Here is a 23,061-nt window from a genome sequence, read left to right as displayed (position 1 = left end):
TGTGGGGTTCTAGTTTATTATTTCTATGTTGGTGATTTGTATGATTCCCAATTAGAGGCAGCTGGTAATTGTTGTCTCTAATTGGGGATCATATTTAAGTAGTTATTGTTCCCACCTGTGTTTGTGGGATATTATTTTGTGTTTTGTGCATGTGCACCACGTAGTCACGTTTCATTGTTAGTTTATTAATTTGTTTTGTTCTTGCTAAGTTTCACTTTATAATAAATATGTGGAACTCAACATCCGCTGTGCCTTGTCCGTCTCTCCTCACGTACGTGAAAGAATATCCCACCAACAAAGGACCAAGCAGCGTGAACATGAGTTGAGGAAGTTTTGGACTTGGGAGGACATGAAAGGATGCAAAACCCTTCCTTGGTGGCAGAGGGAAAGGAAAAAATGGAGGACAGCGACAAAGCCAGGGTTCGCGCCCACAGAAAGCCCAAGGACAACCCCAATAATTTTTATAGTTGTAAAAGTGTGTCAAATTAATTTCCCCCCGGGGGCCACGTACTGTTTTCACTGAGGTCCGGAGGGCAGCACTGAAAATGTGTTATATTTCCTCGCTGTCAAAATGTGCCCTCTATCCATCATTTTAAAAAATTCCGATGCTCCCTGACTGTCTAGCTTTCATTTCGGTGATAGTTAGTGAGATGAACAGATTTTCATGCATAGTTGCATCGCTTGGCCTTGTTTCCACGTCGGAGGTATGGCTTTTTGGCCGCAAGTCTTCCATGAAGAGACTGTATATACAGTGGGGAGAACAAGTATTTGATACACTGCCGATTTTGCAGGTTTTCCTACTTACAAAGCATGTAGAGGTCTGTAATTTTTATCATAGGTACACTTCAACTGTGAGAGACGGAATCTAAAACAAAAATCCAGAAAATCACATTGTATGATTTTTAAGTAATTAATTCGCATTTTATTGCATGACATAAGTATTTGATCACCTACCAACCAGTAAGAATTCCGGCTCTCACAAGACTGTTTAGTTTTTCTTTAAGAAGCCCCCTGTTTCCACTCATTACCTGTATTAACTGCACCTGTTTGAACTCGTTACCTGTATAAAAGACACTGTCCACCACTCAATCAAACAGACTCCAACCTCTCCACAATGGCCAAGACCAGAGAGCTGTGTAAGGACATCAGGGATAAATTATAGACCTGCACAAGGCTGGGATGGGCTACAGGACAATAGGTAAGCAGTTGGTGAGAAGGCAACAACTGTTGGCGCAATTATTAGAAAATGGAAGAAGTTCAAGATGACGGTCAATCACCCTCGGTCTGGGGCTCCATGCAAGATCTCACCTCGTGGGGCATCAATGATCATGAGGAAGGTGAGGGATCAGCCCAGAACTACACGGCAGGACCTGGTAATGACCTGAAGAGAGCTGGGACCACAGTCTCAAAGAAAACCATTAGTAACACTACGCCGTCATGGATTAAAATCCTGCAGCGCACGCAAGGTCCCCCTGCTCAAGCCAGCGCATGTCCAGGCCCGTCTGAAGTTTGCCAATGACCATCTGGATGATCCAGAGGAGGAATTGGAGAAGGTCATGTGGTCTGATGAGACAAAAATAGAGCTTTTTGGTCTAAACTCCACTCGCCGTGTTTGGAGGAAGAAGAAGGATTAGTACAAACCCCAAGAACACCATCCTAACCGTGAAGCTTGGAGGTGGAAACATCATTCTTTGGGGATGTTTTTCTGCAAAGGGGACAGGACGACTGCACCGTATTGAGGGGAGGATGGATGGGGCCATGCATCGCGAGATCCTGGCCAACAACCTTCTTCCCTCAGTAAGAGCATTGAAGATAGTCGTGGCTGGGTCTTCCAGCATGACAACGACCCGAACACACAGCCAGGGCAACTAAGGAGTGGCTCCGTAAGAAGCATCTCAAGGTCCTGGAGTGGCCTTGCCAGTCTCCAGACCTGAACCCAATAGAAAATCTTTGGAGGGAGCTGAAATCCGTATTGCCCAGCGACAGCCCCGAAACCTGAAGGATCTGGAGAAGGTCTGTATGGAGGAGTGGGCCAAAATCCCTGCTGCAGTGTGTGCAAACCTGGTCAAGAACTACAGGAAACGTATGATCTCTGTAATTGCAAACAAGGTTTCTGTACCAAATATTAAGTTCTGCTTTTCTGATGTTCAAATACTTATGTCATGCAATAAAATCGCAAATTAATTACTTAAAAATCATACAATGTGATTTTCTGGATTTTTGTTTTAGATTCCGTCTCTCACAGTTGAAGTGTACCTGTGATAAAAATTACAGACCTCTACATGCTTTGTAAGTAGGAAAACCTGCAAAATCGGCAGTGTATCAAATACTTGTTCTCCCCACTGTATGTACATCCATTATCATTCCTAGACAGCTTCAATTTAGTTTAAGAAATGTCCCACTGGGACAGACATCAGTTCAGTCTAGTTTTGATTTTCACTTGGTTGAATTGTCAACTAATGTGAATTCAACATGAAATCAACAAAACATTTTACCATGTCATTCTCTTAAGTTTGACTTCTTTCAAATCCAATAAGTTTTCCACGTCGATTCAACATCATCACTGAATTTTTGGCTTGAAATTACGTGGAAACAACGTTGAGTCAACCAGTTTGCCCAGTAGGTTAAATGTTTTCTTTTTCTTATTTAAACTCAAACCATCCACGGGCCGAATCCGGCCATATGTTTGACACCTCTGATCTAATAGGACATTGTAATGAAACTGTCTGTCTCTTAGGAAAGGTTGATGGAACCATGAGCCTCTTCCTATTGGTTGTGATCCTGGGTGTTGTAACTGCTGTTCTATTGATAATCATCCTCATCCTGGTCCTCAAGGTCAGACGAGATTCAAACAGACTAAACACAGGTACAGTAGAGGACCACAAGCCTTATACAGTCACCTCCAAAATTGTCACCCTTGATAACGATGAGCAAAGAAGATTGTTTAAAACAAATCATTCAAATACTGTGAAAATTACATTATTTTATACAAACACAATTGATCAGAGAAATAGATTTTGTGTAACAAGTCATAATTATTGGCACCCCTGTTTTCAATACTCCAGCATTCTCCCATGGCGAGGATAACGACACTGAGCCTTTTTATAAAATGTTTTATGAGATTGGAGGACATATAATGAGGGATCTAAGAACATTCCTCCAGACAGAATATTTCCAGAACCTTGATTCCTTTCATCTGCGCTTATGGACTGCCTTCTTCGATTAAAACTGCAGGTTTTCAATGGTGTTCAAGTCCAGAGACAATTATTATATATTTTTTGTGGTGAATTAACCATTTCTTTAATGCCTCCTGGCAGAGGCAGACTATGGCAGAGGCAACCTGGTTTTTGGCTAAAAATAGTCCTGGTACTTGATAACGTTCATGATGTTGACCTTAACACGGATCTGAGGACCAGTGGAGGCAAAATAGACCCAATAACATCAACGATACACAACGTAACATGAATGTTTGAATAACTGTTTGTGTACTGACTGAAATTACTCTTTCCTTATTCAGATATCGTGTCTCAACTGCAACCACAAAGTAGCCAGGTAATAGAAAATGTTATATTTACTTGATTTGTGTACATGACCTAAAGATAACAGTACTTGGACTAAGCTATTTTTTAGAAGTGTCTGTTTTGTTGATACAGTATTTGCATGTTTTGTGTAATATTACTATTTGTTTTCTACAGGATCCGGGTCAGGACCTAGACTCTCTAAACTACACAGCGTTGAGATTCCGTCAGATGAGAACAAGGAATATGAAAACAGCTAAAGGTCTAATAATGTAGATGGAACATGTTGTGTACACTGCCACAAGATCATGTCTAAATGTTTTCATGTTGATTTCAGTGTAGCACTGATGAAGAACTAATGCAGCTGCTTTTCCCATGACATAGACTGACCAGGTGAATCCAGGTGAAAGCTATGATCCCTTATTGATGTCACTTGTTAAATTCGCTTCAATCTGTGTAGCTAAAGGGGAAGAGAAAGGTTAACCCTTAGCCTACAATTTCCGGCCACTGCGGAAATCTAGTTTAACATATTACAAAAATCGCCATCAAAACCTGTGTTTAAGATAGAAATATCTTTGTTTTTGTTGCATGGGCTGCGAAACCTAAAAGGGCTCTTAAAATTTAAAATCAAATAGCTAAATTATCTTTGGTAAGACCATCTTAAAACTCTAGAGGGTTGAAGAAGGATTTTAAAGCCTTGGAGACATGGATTGTGTATGTGTGCCATTCAGCGGGTGAATGGGCAAGACAAAATATTTAAGTGTCTTGGAACGGGATACGGTAGTAGGTGCCAGGCGCACCGGTTTGTGTCAAGAACTGCAACACTGCTGGGTTTTTCAGACTCAACAGCTTCCTGTGTACATCAAGACCACCCAAAGGACATCCAGCCAACTCGATACAACTGTGGAAAGCATTGGCGTCAACATAGGCCAGCATCCCTGTGGAACATTTTCGACACCTTGTAGTCCATACCCTGACGAATAAATATACACTGAGTGTACAAAACATTAGGAACATGAGGATGTTCTGAGGGCAAAAGGGGGTTCAACTAAATATTAGGAAGGTGTTCTTAATGTTTTGATCACTCAGTGTATATTGAATAGTTCTTTTAGAGTTGACTGTTGTTGTTGTGCTCTCCCCCCGCTATTCCAAGTAGTCAAAAATCCTCTTGTGACGGGCATCATGGTTGCGGCCCGAGGTAGAGTAGGAGGGAGCAGTGAGCAACGCATCACTTCCTGTAGTGTGGGAGACAGGAAGGAGCAGCTCAGTGTTGAGGGAGACCTGGGGAGAATCTCAATAGCATATTCCTCYCGTCCTCTCTCCTTCTCAAAACCCATTGGAGGACAAAGTCAGAGGGGAGGAACCTCTGGCTTTCTCATCCAAATGGCTTTGAGAAGGAGGTGAGGGGAGAGAACTTGAGGAGTATGCAATTGAGATTTTCTTATGCTGAGGTGAACAACACTGGACCTCTCATGATAACATTTGTCTGAGAGGCAGTGGAATCTTTTTTATTTTTAAGAACAACTGTAGAATTGATTCCCAGTATATCACCATCTCTTAAAATTAAAGATGACACAGGCCGGGACATAAATATCAAATTCTGTGTAAATAATATTAAAATAAGTATTAGGACACAAACTCCAACAAAACTACCACAAACTGGGCCCTTTAACCAAACTCTGAATAATTGTGGTAATGTACTGTACTGTATATTTAAGGGGAAATAACCAATAAATAAATAAAACTTTGTACAAAACACTTTTTTATAGTTTGTGTGTATAATGTTATCACTGATAGGCCTAGTTATATTCCATTATCTCTCTCTGCTGAAGACAAGCAACCTGAACCACAGGAAGACTGACCTGGAGCTCTCAACACTCACCACACTGATCTGTTGTTCTAGTCAACTATCTCTCGCTCTCGCTCTCGCTCCTCTCTCTAAACCACACAATCTCTTCTCACCAATCAGGCCCCACATCTCTTTCCATCCATACTACCAGACTATAAATACTTGACCAAAACCAAAATAAAACAGGCTCTAGACTAGATGTGTGCACAATGTGGGAGGAGTACAAATAAAGACAAACATTTATCTACTGTTGTTATTATAATACAGTTGAATTTAATTGAATGCATCATGTACAATGATACTGTATGTTGGACACCTGATGTTTGGGACACCTGCACACCACCATCTGCTTTTTATTACAATACTTTAGTGCCCGATGTTCAAAATACCATACCAAATACCAAAATACCATGCATACAACCATGTGTTGTATGCAACATCTTGAACACTTTGAGCACTTGTAGGCCTACTTCAGTCATAGTGCATCCATTATGTAATTGCATGCAGAGTGAATGCATCCATAAACAATAGACCTACTACTGTAATGTTGAGTGTACAGAGGCAGGTGTCAATCCTCTCTGCAGACTCTCATCTGATGCGTTTGCTGCAGACGTTACATCCTCGGCCTGTGGTCAGTGTCACCTCGCTGGTGTGAACAGGGATGGAAAACAACACACACCTCATACAAAGATCTATGTGGTCAGAAGTTTCCACTCAACAACTAAACAAACAGACATCATGCCTTTCCACATTTGGCATAAACGTTTCTTTCTTAGGTACTTTTGATTTCACACCTCATATTTCCTGTGACATTGTGTTTTATGTGTTATAGTTTGCTACCAATGCAGTTTGATTTGCATACAGATAATTTGACTCATTGTATTTCTAAGGCCTGTGATGAGCCTTGTGATGTCTTTGGTCATCATACACTTTTTCAATTTCTGTATTTGTTCTGAACAGAGGGATTCAGATGAAGTTGATAACAAAATGTCTCAGCTGTAATTTGACCTCTTACACTTCTAGCCTACTGTTTTCATGTCCTCGTTGTTTATTAGGACAGCAGGGTGCAGTTAGGCCATGCACTTATCAAGGCTTAGTTTACTTTTACCAAAACCGTTATCTACCTAAAACATCTACCAAATGACAAATGTGCTTCCAAAATGGCACCCTATGTGCCCTGGTCAAAAGAAGTGCACTATGTACTGTATCATCAACTAGGTTCAGCCACGGGCCAAATATTCTTGAGCGCATGGTCGGAGGGTGGAACATAATTACAAATAATTTGTAGACTACAAATTAACCGAAAGAAGCCATAACAGATATAATGTTTGACTAAAACATAATCATTTCAAACTTTGCTTATATTTTTATACTATCATGTCGTGTCCCTTTATTATGCATGGGAATACTTGGGAACAGATTTCATAAATGAAAATCACTTGGAGCTGATTTCCTGGCGTTTTTTTTACTGTTTTTTTGTCCAACAATGACAATTCCACACAGTTTTAATTATATTTTTTATTGCTCAGAAAACTTGGGGGGCCAAATAAAGCCAGATGGGGAACCCTGCTGTAGGGAATATGGTGCTCTTTCAGATGGAACCAAGGTCTCCACCCCCAGTTTCACCAAACCCTCCGTCTGAACAACACTCATCCCACATGTTTACAGAACACAACCTGTTGTTGTCATGACTTTCATCTTCAAGATGAAATAGTATGTTACAAATGGCATAACTGGAGAAAGTATTGGGAGTATAGAATAATTAAGGAGTACCTTTATAGGTGTAAGCTAAAGAGTAGATTTGAGGGAGCATAGAGCAAGATTCCCCCTGTTGGTGAGGGCCTACATTGGTCACTTTGAGATCAATGGAATGATAAATCATGTAAGGACAAGTGGAAACACTCCTCAATGTATGCATTCAATCATACAATATCACAAAAAAAGTGCATGAATAGTATTGTTTCTGTCTGATAGAAAATAATTTGCCGCAATGTCCAAGACTCTTGAATTAAAGTACTGGAGAAGGCATTCATAAGCAGTTGTCATTCTGATGAATAATGTTAATGCTACTGATACATCTATGAGTGAGTAGATAGGAGCTTGCCAATCATAATCATGTCGTATTACTGTAAAAAAGTGAAATTAAAGAACTGAAATGAGGACCAGGATGTTTCATATGGTCCATATGGTGTGTATATCTCGGTAGCATTTCTGAAGAAAATTGAAACTTGTTGTGTAACATGAGGACAGAAAAAGGTCAGAGGGGAGGGTAAAGTTGTCCTGTTACGTGTCTTTACAGTTCACAGAGCAGCCAATCAGGCCTGTGGACCATCACCCAAGCCAAGTATAAAAAGACACCTATAACCCTCTGATTCTCACTCTCATCTGACACACAGGATGACTAGTCTACACATGAGGTGCTATCATCAGAGAAGGAATTATACAATAACCCAACTGTTTCTCATACTTTTACTGATGTTTAAAACAGGTAAGGCTGATCTAACTTAGCGTGTAAGGTTAGGGTTCAAGTCTGATTAGAAACAGCTGAGACAAAACCTGTAAAAAGTTAGTAAGAAAAAGTAAGTCATGAATGTTTTATTATTTTTAAGGGTCTCTTGCTAAAATCAGCCAGAGCGATGTCTTAAAGACTTTCCTGCCTGGAGACAGAGTTAATTTGGAATGCCTCATGTCAGAAGAAGATGGCAACTACTACAACTGGATCAAGATAATAATAGGACAAGCCCCAGTATTGATGCTGTCTCTTTACACTCACTCTAACACTGCAAAGTTCTTTGGAGAGTTTAACAACAACACCCGGTATACGGCAATGAAGAGTGGAACCAGTTTTGTGCTGACTATTTCAGATGCTAGACCATCAGATATGGGGATGTATTACTGTGCTACACGCGATTACGATGCCATGATCTTCGGGAAGGGTGTGTTTCTGATGTATGGGGGTAAGTAACATATATACACTGAGTGTACAAAACATTAGGAACATCTTCCTAATATTGAGTTGCACCCCCTTTTGCCCTCAGAACAGCCTCAATTCATAGGGCATGGACTACAAGGTGTCGAAAGCGTTCCACAGGGATGCTGGCCCATGTTGACTCCAATGATTCCCACAGTTGTGTCAAGTTGGCTGGATGTCCTTTGGGTGGTGGACCATTCTTGATACACACGAGAAACTGTTGCGCATGAAAAACCCATCAGTGTTGCAGTTCTTGACACATTCAAACCGATGCGCCTGGCACCTACTATCATCACCTACTATCACCTACTGCCCATTTTGTCTTACCCCACAATCCATGTCTCAAAGCTTAAAAATCCTTCTTTAACCTGTCTCCTCACCTTCATCTACACTGTTTGAAGTGGATTTAACAGGTGAAATCAATAAGGGATCATAGCTTTCACCTGGTCGGTCTATGTCATGGAAAAAACAAGTGTTGATAATGTTTTGTACACTCAGTGTAAATTTATTAACATGTGACTATCAGGCTCTCCAAGCGGTTCTATTGTAATATAACAAACATTTACTAGAACCTTGGTTTTATTGTGTAAAAGATGTAGATTCCAGGAACCAGCATCTTACTCAACAGTCTGTGTCTGAGTCAGTCCAGCCAGGAGACTCTGTGACTCTGAACTGTACAATACACACTAAGACCTGTTCAGGAGATCACAGTGTCTATTGGTTCAGACATGGCTCAGGAGAATCCCATCCAGGAATCATTTACACCCATGGAGACAGGAGTGATCAGTGTCAGAAGAAGAGCCCTGAGGCTGGGTCTCCTACACAGAGCTGTGTCTACAACCTCCCCAAGAGGAACCTCAGCCTCTCTGATGCTGGGACTTACTACTGTGCTGTGGCCTCATGTGGGGAAATACTGTTTGGGAACGGGACCAAGCTGGATGTTGGAGGTATTTTGATTTTAAACTCTGAATTTAGATTTGTACCTGTCATAATTCAAGAGCAATCAAACTAAATAAATGTGCTGATGCAACTCTAAATTGTTAAAGGGTGTAAGGCTAAGCTTACAAATGTAACATGTACAGCACCAGTCAAAAGTTTGGACACACCTACTCATTCAAGGGTTTATCTTTATTTTACTATTTGCTGCAATGTAGAATAATAATGAAGACATCAAAACTATGAAATAACACATATGGAATCATAAAGTAAGAAAAAAAGTGTTAAACATAGTAGCCACCCGTTGCCTTGATGACAGCTTTGGACACTCTTGGCATTCTCTCAACCAGCTTCACAAGGAATGCTTTTCCAACAGTCTTGAAGGAGTTCCCACGTATGCTGAGCACTTGTTGGCTGCTTTTCCTTCATGCTGCGGTCCAACTCATCCCAAACCATCTCAATTGGGTTGAGATTGGGTGATTGTGGAGGCCAGGTCATCTGATGCAGCACTCCATCACTCTCCTTCTTGGTCAATAGCCCTTACACAGCTTGGAGGTGTGTTTTAGGTCATTGTCCTGTTGAAAAACAAATGATAGACCCACTAAGCCCAAAACAGATGGGATGACGTATCGCTGCAGAATGCTGTGGTATCCATGCTGGTTAAGTGTGCCTTGAATTCTAAATAAATCACTGACAGTGTCACCAGCAAAGCACCCCCAAACCATCACACCTCCTCCTCCATGCTTCACGGTGGGAACCACACATGCAGAGATCATCCGTTCACCCACTCTCTCACAAAGACACGGCAGTTGGAACCAAAAATATAACATTTGGACTCATCAGAACAAAGGACCGATATCCACCGGTCTAATGTCCATTGCTTGTGTTTCTTGGCCCAAACAAGTTTCTTCTTCATATTGATGTCCTTTAGTAGTGGTTCTTTGCATCCATTTGACCATGAAGGTCTGATTCACACAGTTTCCTCTGAACAGTTGATGTTGAGATGTGTCTGTTACTTGAACTCTATTAAGCATTTATTTGGGCTGCAATCTGAGGTGGAGTTAACTCTAATGAACTTATCCTCTGCAGCAGAGGTAACTCTGGGTCTTCCTTTCCTGTGTCAGTCCTCAGGAGAGCCAGTTTCATTATGGTGCTTGATGGTTTTTGCGACTGCACTTGAAGAAACTTTCAAAGTTCTTGAAACTTTCCGCATTGACTGACCTTCATGTCTTAAATTAATGATGGACGGTCATTTCCTTTTGCTTATTTGAGTTGTTCTTGCCATAATATGGACTTGGCCATAATATGGACTTCTTGCCATAATATGGACCCTATTTACCAAATAGGGATATCTTCTCTACATCACCCCTACCTTATCACAACACAACTGATTGAAGGAAAGAAATTCCACAAATTAACTTTTAACAAGGAACTCCTGTTAATTGAAATGCATTCCAGGTGACTACCTCATGTAGCTGGTTGAGAGAATACCAACAGTATGCAAAGCTGTCATCAAGGCAAAGGGTGGCTACTTTGAATAAGCTCTTTTTTGGTTAATACGTGATTCCATGTTTTATTTCAGTGTTGATGTCTTCGCTGTTATACAATGTAGAAAATAGTAAAAATAAAGAAACTTTTGACTGGTAATGTATATCTGTTTAACTGAGAATTAATATCAACAGCTTAATTTAAACCACAGGCCCTGCTGATCTGGTGGACACCAAGCTCCTGGCTCTAATCGTATCCAACATCTTGAGCTTGATCGCCGTCGTTGTCCTCCTCATCTGTGTGAGAAGGAAGAAAGGTTCTGTATCATTAAGGCCATATTGTGTTTTCATTCACATACCTTTCCAATATGATTACATACAATGTGAGGATCATTACGGTAAAATGTTGCGGCAATAATAACCATGAAAGTGATTGAGGGGTGTTTTAAGAAAGAGTGTGAATGAATTAGTGGTTTTTATCTCAATATTCCTAATATTGAATTCCACCCCCTTTTGCCCTCAGAACGTCCTCAATTAATCGAGGCATGGACTATACAAGGTGTCGAAAGAGTTCCACAGGGATGCTGGCCCATGTTGACTCCAAAGATTCCCACAGTTGTGTCAAGTTGGCTGGATGTCCTTTGGGTGGTAGACCATTCTTGATGCACACAGGAAATTGTTGAGCGTGAAAAACCCAGCAGTGTTGCAGTTCTTGACACACACAAACCAGCGCACCTGGCACCTTCTACCATACCCTGTTGAAAGGCACTTAAATATTTTGTCTTGCCCATTCACCCTCTGAATGGCACACATACGCAATCCATGTCTCAATTGTCTCAAAGGCTTAAAAATCCTTATTTAACCTGCCTCCTCCCCTTCATCTACACTGATTGAAGTGGATTTAAGAACTGACATCAATAGCGGATCATAGCTTTCACCTGGATTCACATGGTCAGTCTATGTCATGGAAAGAGCAGGTGTTCCTAATGTTTTGTACACTCAGTGTATATAAAACAGAGGAAAATCATATTCTTGACAGCACTAGGCCTTTAATAAATCCACCGGGTATAGCTTCTAGGCTATAATTACATTTTTATAGAGAAGGCAGTGGCACTGGCACATCCTGTCCCCAAAATGCACACTGTTCTAATAATTCTCATTTTTGTCAAGCAGGTTTGCCTCAACAGCCTCAAAGTGGTGTTACAGCCCCTTCCTGTCCTGACAAGGAGGTAGATGATGTTACCTGTGTACCTAAACCTTTATGAACAATTTATCACACTAAAAATAACATTACATCTGAAAAGGATGTGACAACTTGTGTAAAGAACAAAATAATATATTTCCACAACATTGCATTGTATCGTTTAAATGAAAATGGCTAGCAGCCCAGTATTGTAATTCACTTTCACACATCTTTTTCAACTGTACACAGCACTCTACCTTGTGAGGTAGACTATCTGACTAATTCTCATCTACAGAGAGATGAGGGAGAGGAGATGAACTATGCTGCCATGAGTTTCTCCTCGAGGAAGACCAAGAGGAGAGCAGAACCAGAGAGACAGACCAGAGCGACGGACATGAATGTGGTTTACTCTGGGGTGAGAGGTCATCATGAGTGGAACTGGGATTCATGATTTATAATGCAATTTTATAATGCCATTTAGAGTGCATTGTAAAAGTAATATGCTGTGAACATAATTAACAGAAATTCTGCTAAATGTTTTAATAAACGTTAAAATATATCTATATTTAAGATGACTATTAGAGGGAGCATGTGATGTGTGTGTGTGTAAGGGGACTTTGATAAGGACGTGCCATCCTGTGCCAGAGCTGTCTCGACTTCTTTGATCTGTATGTACACAAACTATCCATCAGAGGGCAGTAGCCTTCCACAAAGGGAACAGACCACAGGCCCACCAAAAGGAACTCATCACCAGTCAGTCATATGATGATGGCTAGCTACATCTTAGTAATTTAGCATACACTCTTATCCAGAGCAACTTACAGTAGTGAGTGCATACATTTATCATACTATTTCATTCTGGTCCCCCCCATGGGAATCAAACCCACAACCAACCCTGACATTGCAAGCACCATGCTCTATCAACTGAGCCACATGGGACCTGCTACAATATAGTAGGATGGTATTTGCCATCTATATGGGTTTCTAGATACCCACAAAAGGAAATTATAAATTATCTCGACTCTTGTTTGGAAAGGACACTCAAACCAGCGTGAACAATCAAGATTGTGGTTTAAAATATGTTATTACAGTCTCACTTTTAAAACCAAGTTTTCAAAAGTACAGCCACAACTATTTACAGTATAGGTTTTAATACKTATGAATGCTCAATTAATTATATACTGAACAAAAATATAAACGCAACATGTAAAGTGTTGGGCCCATGTATCATGAGCTGAAATAAAAGATCCTGGAATATTCCATAAGCACAAAAATATTATTTCTCTCAGATTTTTTGCACAAATTTGTTCACATCCCTTTTAATGAACATTTCTCCTTTGCTAAAATAATCCATCCACCTGACACGTGTGGCATATCAAGAATCTGATGAAACAGAATGATGATTACATAGGTGCACCTTGTGTTGCTACAATAAAAGGAATAAAATGTTTTGTCACACAACAAAATGCCACAGATGTCTCAAGTGTTGAGGGAGCATGCAATTGGCATGCTGTGACTGTAGGATTTGTCCACCAGAGCTGTTGCCAGAGAATTTAATGTTAATATCTATACCATCAGCCGCCTCCTACGTCGTTTTAGAGAATTTGGCAGTACATCCAACCAGCCTCACAACCGCAGACCACATGTAACCACGCCAGCCCAGGACCTCCACATCCAGCTTCTTCATCTGTGGGATCATGAGACCAGCCATCCGGACAGCTGATGAAACTGAGGAGTATTTCTGCCTGTAATAAAGCCCTTTTATGGGGCAAAGCTCATTCTGATTGGCTGGGCCTGGCTCCCCAGTGGGTGGGCCTGGCTCCGCCCCTGCCCAGTCATGTGAAATCCATAGATTAGGGCCTAATCTATTTTTAAATTGACTGATTTCTTTATTTCATTTGTAATTCAGTAAAATAGTTGAAATTGTTGCATGTATATTTTTGTTCAGTATACTTTTGTAACTTACCAAGGGCCTATAAAATCGAATCGGGTGCATTCACTAGGAACCAAATGTGCAGAAACACGAACCTGAACTTGTCTAATGACAAACGCTTGTTTTCGTTGCAAAATGTTTTGCTTCTGTGTACACTAATGAATACACCCCCACATCAATATGAATCTGCTGACCTGAAAATACTTGGTCCCTGCTTGCTTATGGATGGAATTATATCTAAAACACCTCTCACAATCACACCACACAAAATTTCAACCAAAATCATGTTTATTTAAAGGGCAATCTGGGATTCAAACAACAAAGATCCCACCACTTTTTTTTGGTTAACAGCTGAGGGATGGGGCTGGAGAAATGTAACCACTGAAATCCAAAGACAAGGGTTTTGACTGACCATCTCAGATCAACATTATAGTTTTGACCATATTTTGAAGCTATAGTTTGTTCACAATTACATTGTTTAAAAACAATGGGGTAAATATATTTGGCTCTGATTTGCTTATATTTTCAGTAGAACAGTAGAACTAAGGTCATGAGGTATTTCAGTTCTATTCCTCAAGAATCAATGGCTATATACAGCGCATTCTTAAAGTATTCAGACCCCTTGATTTTTTCCCACATTTTGTTACGTTACAGCCTTGTTCTAAAATTGATTCAATAAAAAAAATATTCCTCAAGCTACACACAATACCCCATAATGACAAGCAAAAACAGGTTTTTAGTAATTTTTTCAATTTTATTTTAACATAAAAAACAGAGATACTTTATTTACATAAGTATTCAGACCCTTTGCTATGAGACTGTTTACATTGATCATCCTTGAGATTTTTCTACAACTTGATTGGTGTCCACCTGTGGTCAATTCAATTGATTGGACATGATTTTAAAGGATCACGCCTGTCTATATAAGGTCCCACAGTGGACAGTGCATGTCAGAGCAAAAACCAAGCCATGAGGTTGAAGGAATTCTCCTTAGAGCTCCGAGACATGATTGTGTCAAGGCACAGATCTGGGGAAGTGTACCAAAAATGTCTGCAGCATTAAAGGTCCCCAAGAACACAGCCCGGCCAACCTCAGCAATCGGGGGAGGACCTTGGTCAGGGAGGTGACCAAGAACCCGATGGTCTCTGACAGTGCTCCAAAGTTCCTCTGTGGAGATGGGAGAACCTTCTAGAAGGACAACCATCTCTGCAGCCCTCCACCAATCAGGCCTTCATGGTAGAGTCGCCAGACAGAAGCRACTCCTCAGTAAAAGGCATATGACAACCCGCTTGGAGTTTGCAAAAAGACTCCAAAAGACTCTCAGACCATGAGAAACAAGATTCTCTGGTCTGATGAAAACAAGATTGAAGTCTTTGGCCTGAAAGCCAAGTGTCATGCCTGGAGGAAACCTGGCACCACCCCTATGGTGAAGTATGGTGGTGGCAGCATCATGCTGTGGGGATGTTTTTCAGCGGCACGGACTGAGAGACTAGTCAGTATCGGGAAAGATTAACAGAGCAAAGTACAGAGAGATCCTTGATGAAAACATGCTCCAGAGCACTCAGGACCTCAGACCAAATTTTGTTTTGTTGTTGCCTGTTTTGCATGTTATTTTGTCATTAATACGTGTCACATATCAGTTTGCAAACAATGTTAAAAACAACAACATTGACTTAATAAAGCCATATACCAACATGGTCTCTTTTTTCCTTTCTTGATTAAAGCAGCTGCAAAATGCAGATGTTTCAGCCTAGCTCAGTGCTTTCTGTGGTGGTGGGGCAGCCAGRGGAAAAAATAGAGCATAGGGGTTGGTAATGTTCTCTAGTTGCGCAGTGATTGGCTCAGTGTTCTGTCTCATGGGGACACTATGTCACCGCAAAATCTACGGCGGGAGCTTGAAAATTCAAGCCCCTTGGGTGCTGCCATAGATTTACATTAGAAGTGCCCATCCAAGAAGGCTCAAGCTCATTGGCTACAGATAAAATTGTCAAATCACGTTATATCTACCGTAGCTTTGATTGGACTGATCATGTCAACATCATACTTTCAAAATCTTAGCTAGCAAGCTAGACAACCAGTCATCATCATGAATCAAGTTGACAATCTACTGGCAAATCCTCGCCAATCCTTGTCATATGAAGACAACTTATAGATAAAACGTATCGGTGCTCATCGGCCATTGGACATAAACAAGTTGGAAATTGCAAATTTAACAATGAATGATTTGGAAGGAATCAGTGGCTAACTGCAAGCGTTGCAAAGCAATCACTAGCCTGCTATTCAGTGCATTGGATGTGTGGTCCAAGTCTGAGTTTAAGGGTCTCTTTCCAAGCTTAAAAGGATAAACATTCAACACCATGGGCCAGAAAAGGTTGAATACATTGGCCATGCTGTCAATCCAGCATGACTTCTGGCACATTCAAAACAACTGGAAACTTGGAACTGGGAAATCTCAGACTTCAGTGAGTTCAAGACAACTGGCAACTCTGAAAAAAACAAGACATCCAACTCGGAATTCCAAGTCGGTAACACTGGCCTCTTTCTAGAGCTCCGACCTGAAAATCACTGACATCATAATTTGACTTTGGTGTTTCCGAGTTCCCAGTTGTCTTGAAAGAACCATAAATCCAGAGAATGACAAACTTTGATGACAAAATTTGCCCACAAGAAGGACCGTCACACCATCTTCCTGTTCAAGTGAGCACAGCCCAACAAGGGGAGTCCAAAAATGTATTGTATAATGCTGCATAAATTATATAATATGCCAGATATGTATACTGTAGCTAAGCTAAAGTAATACTAAGTGTATGTTATGTAGTAAGCTGTTAGTAGCCCATGTGCCTCACCCTAATAATTAGTCTATTGTTTTGACTTGGTGGTGCACATGTAGCCTATAGCCTGTTTTAGAGAAATGTCATCATCAAATATTGTAAGAGCTTTCATTGTCTGCTTACGTGCCCCCATTATTTATCCTACGGTTCTGACTTGGTCTACAGGGAAAATACTGTAAGAACGGCCCATTTTCTGATTTCTGTTGCTGTACATTTTAAAAGTGCTGAACAAATAGTTATATTTGCTATGTCCGTCTTAGCTCGCTCATTAATGTCTTAATCGAAATGACAGATTTCCTRTTATTTGCTCATTGTTCCCTTATGCCATAGTTTGAGAACAATGCCTGGATTTCATCCTTGTCTGCCTCCTTGAAGCAGTGTTGTAGAAAGCCTGAGGTGAGAGGGGGGAAAGATCAAATGATGAGACTAGGAGGCAAAACCCCCCTCCCCAGGGCCACTTATCCAGACAATGTTGTTGGCCCATTTACTAAAACCTTTAAATTACTTACTGACTATAGATAGCTAGCTAGCTAACCGGGCGAGAGGAGTAGGGGACAAAAGTGAGGGAGAGGCTGAAAGCTGTGGCTTGCGATCAATCGTTGATAAAACAGCAATCAAACTTTACTCGTGTGGCAGTGGTTTGGCACAGCTGTGCCGTGACTGGGTCAGAGATGGTAGGAGATAGTGATGGAGAAGAAAGTGAAGCAAGTATGGAGCATAGTGGTACAAATAAAGGGGGAGTAAGAAAGAGAAACAGAAGACGGGAAAGAAAGGGATTAGGAATTTGAAGGGGAGCGAGAGGTCTATGGAGGCAGAAAAGTTTGAGGAGAGCAACATAGTTTCCAATGCTAGCGGCAGTTCGGAGATAGAGTGTGCCGAGGAAGGGACAGATAAGTCGCAAGGGGAGCATGGAGGTGAGGAGGAGCATAAAGTGATTCTGAAGTTTAGGGAGGAAGTGGAGTTGGGGGCGATGAGTTCAATAAGGTTGACGGCTGTGATAAAATAGTTGATTTGGGAAGTTGTCAATGCTGAAGTGTTAAGAGATGGGAGCTTGTTGGTATTCTGTAAGGACATGGAGCAGAGGGAAAAAGCTCTCAGAGTGAAGCAAATAGGGAAGTGTAAGGTGGTGTGGAGCAGCTGGACTGATCAAGCGGTGAGGCAGTGGATTAAAGGGGTGATAACAGGTGTTCCTGTGAGTGTTAGCACTAAAGAGGTAAACAACAACTTGAGAGGTGTTCTTGTGAATGTTCAAAGATTGCAAGTAACAAGGGGTGGAGTTAGGGTAGATAGCACATCTATTCTGTTACACTTTAAGGACAGGGTACTGCCAAATAAAGTAACCATAGGATATATGAGTTATTAGGTGAGGGCTTARGTACCGAAGCCTTTAAGATGTTATACATGCCAGAGGTTTGGGCATGTGGCAACAGTCTGTAAAGAGAAAAAGAGGTGTGCCAGGTGTGGAGGGGAGCATGAGCTTGGGAAGTGTTGGGACGGTGTACAACCAAAGTGCTGCAGCTGTGGGGGTGCTCATAGTGTGACATATAGTGGGTGTGAGGCAATGAAGCAGGCAGTGGAGGTGCTACAAGTGAGAGTTGAGAGAAGGGTGTCATATGCTGAGGCAGTGAGGGTGGTCCAGGTCCAGGGAAATATAGGTTCAAGGGAGAGATGGGTAGGAGCATCTAGATCGGGGATTACGGAGCAGGTGGGCGGCGATATGGTATACATAGATAAGAGAAAGCAGGTGACGTTCATAGCAGGAGCTATCAATAGCACTGCTAAAGTAGAATCTAAAACAGAGAGGATTCAGCTCATAGTGAAAGCGGTTGGGAGACATCTGAGAATGACAGGATTGACATGGGAAGAGGTTCGAGATTACCTCAATCAGCCGAGGGTGGAGTCATGTATTATTGGATTTTAGTTATGATGGTAGTACGGGGGGCAAAGCCTTCCTTACAGTTATGGTCGTAGTAAGGGGGGGAAGCAAAGACTTCCTTACAGGATGCTAGGTAAAGGTATTGAACAGGAATGTGTGGTGGTGGAGGTGTGGTTGAGAGGAGGGGTGATAGTGGTAGTGAACTACTATAATCCGTATTGGACCTGGATGTTCTGGAAATGGTGGAGGGCCAGGATAGAAGTAAGGTAATGTTGTGTGGGGATTTGAATGCCCACAACAAGCTATGGGGGGAAACAGATGGATGGAAATGGCCAAGTGATGGAAAATCTGATAGAGATGAAAGATCTGGTGAGCCTGAATGATGAAAATGGGGGGTGTGCTCGGTCCTCCTTTTCCTGTGGTCCACAATCATCTCCTTTGTCTTGATCACATTGAGGGAGAGGTTGTTATGCTGGCACCACACGGCCAGATCACTGACCTCCTCCACATTAGCTGTCTCATCGTTATCGGTGATCAGGTCTACCACTGTTGTGTCGTCGGCAAACTTAATGGTGGTGTTGGAGTTGTGCCTGGCCATGCAGTAATGAGTGAACAGGGCGTACAGGAGGGGACTGAGCATGCACCCGAGGGGCCTCCGTGTTGAGGATCAACATGGCAGATGTGTTGTTACCTACCCTTACCACCTGGGGGTGGCCCATCAGGAAGTCCAGGATCCAGTTGCAGAGGGAGGTGTTTACTCCCAGGGTCCTTAGCTTAGTGATGAGCTTTGAGGGCACTATGGTGTTGAACACTGAGCTGTAGTCAATCAATATCATTCTCACATAGGTGTTCCTTTTGTACAGGTGGGATAGGACAGTGTGGAGTGTCGACAGAGAAGTTGGTAATCAGTTTATAATCGCAATAAGGCACCTCAGGGTTTTGTGGTATATTATCAATATACTACCACTAAGGGCTGTATCCAGGCACTTTGCGTTGCGTTGTGCATAAGAACAGCCCTTAGTCGTGGTATATTGGCAATATACCACACCCCCTCGGGCCTTATTGCTTAAATATAGACTTCATGTTGATTTAAAACGTTAATGTAGTTATTTACAACAAAATTTCGACTAAGAAAGATTGAATGGGACACTTGCCTCAATCAGCTAGCTGACTCACAGGCAAAGACAGTACAGTATGAAGATAAGCTAAAACTGCTTCTCCAATAGAAATCTCACACTTGTTGGCGATAGATTTGGTAAAGGGGTCAGTTGAACTCAACCAAAACAATGGAATTGCCATGGAAACGCATGGGGGATAGGCCTGATCCTGAGACACCTCATTGCCCCCCAGCTAAATTAGCCTAAATTTAGGCTATTGTTTATGTGTTTTTCACACTGTTGTGGTAAAAATAGTATAATGCCTGTATGGACGTCAACCCCAACATATGTTCATGTCATCGTTACCAATCAACTGCATTACAGTTAAAAACAAATTTGACCACCAATTTCTGTATGCTAGCTATGCTAACCAGCTTACACGAATGGGAGTTAGCGTTTAGCAGTAGGCTGGACAATAGAACGAGTCATAATTCACCCAAGGCTGAAAAATGGCAAAAGATCGTTGGCTAAACTGGAACACTAGTGCGAGGCAATAGCAAATGAATGGAATCGAACGTTCGCAGAGCCTGTTTTGACTGGAGTGACACTTAGAATTCCATTTAGCCTAAAAAAATATATATATCTTTTTATTTTACCACTACAATAGGTTCTTTGGAAGAAACTGAAAAATATCAACTCGTGTAGAAAGTAAACATCCGCACCTCGATGGTGCCAAGTGTGCTTATGTCTGCATAACGAGGAAATAGGGAACTAAAATGGCAACTTTTGACCATTTCTGGTCTAGCGATCGATGATAGCAGAGTACGCTACCCAACCTTATGTAATTAGAAAGAGGAGACTATTATGATTAAAATGGTGTCCGACTTGAAAAAATCCAAATATACACATTGCGAGATATTTGGCAAAATAGACAGACATACCTATATTTCCCTATAGTAAACAATGGGACGACCTCAGAGTTCCATGAGTAATGTTTTGCTGTTGTTTACATTTGAACTACCAGCAACGTGGGCAGGTCTCATTGCCAACAATAGCAAAGCAGGCATTGTGATGTAGAACAATAAACTGGGAATAGAACGTTCGGGAAGGCAAGTTGGTGCCACSGTGCTCAATAGAACTAATAGGAGCTGGCAGGGTGAAAAAATGCCCTAATAAGGCCTGTTTTTCCGTGATTACTTCAAAACTATGGCAAGCAGCTGGGACATATGGTAATATTATGAAACTGGGCTCCAAGACGGATGCAATGAACTAGTTATCAGAAAAAAGCATTGTTAAAATTGACACGTTTAACGTGTCCAGCCTATTAGCAGTCACTTCTTAACCTGAAAAGGGACAACTTCTACATGTTATGCAGCGAAAACAGACAAATAACTCAAAATCAGACTTAAGTACCGACATTGTGTGCCCGTTACAGTAAATAAATTATGACGGATTTGACGAATATCCAGTTAGTTAGATCAGATTTGTTTAATGTGCGCCAATCTGGTTGATGTTTGCGTTCCATTGAGTCCTTCACCACATTTATGGCGACTTTGTATAGCAAAACTAATGTGTAGAAACACGTCATCAGGTCGAACGGGTCTTCTCGCCCGAACTGAGCAAGCCGTCAAATCAAAGGCACTACTTTGATATAAAGTTATTGACGAAAATGTAAACGTGTCAGTTCGTCACTTTCACGAGGTTGGAGTAATTTGATGTTCAACTAGTTAAGATATGGACCGAATCTAGGTTGTGCCTTTAGATTGAGAAATTTAAAGTAAGGAATAATTTTWACTTCTCTCATTGACCTCTCAAACCACGGTCTGTTCTGTTTGTTTCGCAAGCGTTCCTTAAATCTTGCGATGGCCTCTGGGTTTAGATTATGTGAACATACTATAAGCGAAAGGACAATGAACGTGGTTTACTCTGGGTTGAGACGTCATTATGAGTGGGACTGAGATACTAATTTTACAGTTTTATAAAGCAAATTATGTGAGTGCATTATAAAATATGCACGTCTGTAAATATTGTTCAAATATACAGCATGCGATAAAAAATGATCCTAACATTTTGKAATATATACGTTTTAGATTACTTTTTATTGGGTAAGAGTGGGAGCATGTGTTGGGGTGTAAGTAAGGGTATTTTGAGAAACATACCATCCAGTGCCAGCCACAGCTGTCTTTACTTCTTTGAACTTTATGTACACCATCTACCCAGCAGAGGGCAGTAGGCTTCAAAGGGAACCCGAGACCACAGGCACACCAAAATGATCTCATCACCAGTCAGTCATATGATAATGGATAAATATGGGTTTATAAAAAATGATAGGCTAATAACCAACAGAAATTATACATGACCTGTAACCACATCTGTAGTCTCGTGTGGCCAGCCCTCCCAAAATTGTATGTACAGTACCCTTGTTTGGAAAGGGCACTATCAACCCAGAGTGAACAAACAAGATCATGGTTTTAAGTATTTTATTTGGAAATGAAACAATCAGGGAGGGGGATTAAGGTCAGGGGTCCTTTCCTTAAAAACACAAAAATATAGATCTTGAAAGGGAATGTTACGCATTTTTATCACTTTTTTTCAGTGGATGTAGGCGTTTATGCCACCCCAGGTGTTATTCAACTTCTACGAGAAATATAAACTATTGAATTTAAAATTGTGTGCCCCGATACCACTTTTCACCCTTAGTATGTAGTAATTCTCCGTTAAGAAAACATGCCCTTCCCACAACCACGTTCAGGACATCCCGTTTTGTGGGGGAAAACAATTGTGCCAAATGTAAATAAATATAAACACTCGGTTTTATGCATTTTTCATTATGCTAGTCATACATTTCCTTTGTTAGGCTAAATGAGAGAAAGTTTATCAAATTTCTAAATCTTAAAAAAACATTTCATAAAGAATTTAAAATCCTTTAAGTGTTCACGATTATGCTATCTCAAATCACCCAGAGCTATGGCTAATTTATGCTCCAAATTGCCACCCTGTTAGGATTATGCGATGGACTGTATGGGATCATGAACACAACAGGGATTTTAGTGCCCGAGTTTGACCAATATTTTATGAAAGTCAAACGTGTGCTTTCTGATAAAATACATATACACACACAAACACGTTATTTAAAGTTATGAGGACCAAAAGGCACCGGATAGTAGGAATGAGTCTGTACAAACCAATATAACCATTTCCAGTATAGGTTTCACTACATACGAATGCTCAATTAATTATACATTTGTAATTTAACAGATGCCTAGAACATTGAACGCAGGTTCGCATTCACTAGAACCAATATGTCCAACACGGGGATACTCACTAACCTTTACTTGTCCAATAAACGTTCGTTTTCGTTTTTCTTATATGCACACAAC

At 41.1% G+C, this 23,061-nt stretch overlaps 1 protein-coding gene across 1 annotated transcript; it reads left to right on the top strand.

The window, feature by feature from the left end:
• Positions 1-7,104: 7,104 nt before the first annotated feature.
• On the top strand, positions 7,105-13,353 carry LOC111960114 (uncharacterized). The gene is made up of 6 exons (XM_023982020.2): positions 7,105-7,855; positions 7,977-8,324; positions 8,932-9,285; positions 10,974-11,078; positions 11,935-11,990; positions 12,240-13,353. The coding sequence occupies exons 1-6, from the start codon at positions 7,765-7,767 to the stop codon at positions 12,393-12,395; spliced, it is 1,110 nt and encodes a 369-aa protein (XP_023837788.1). The 5' UTR covers positions 7,105-7,764; the 3' UTR covers positions 12,396-13,353.
• The last annotated feature ends 9,708 nt before the right edge of the window (positions 13,354-23,061 follow it).

This window comes from Salvelinus sp. IW2-2015, linkage group LG37 (assembly GCF_002910315.2).
Source record: "Salvelinus sp. IW2-2015 linkage group LG37, ASM291031v2, whole genome shotgun sequence".
In the NCBI taxonomy this organism is placed as follows: Eukaryota; Metazoa; Chordata; class Actinopteri; order Salmoniformes; family Salmonidae; genus Salvelinus; species Salvelinus sp. IW2-2015.
This window is presented reverse-complemented; position numbering and strand designations above follow the sequence as displayed.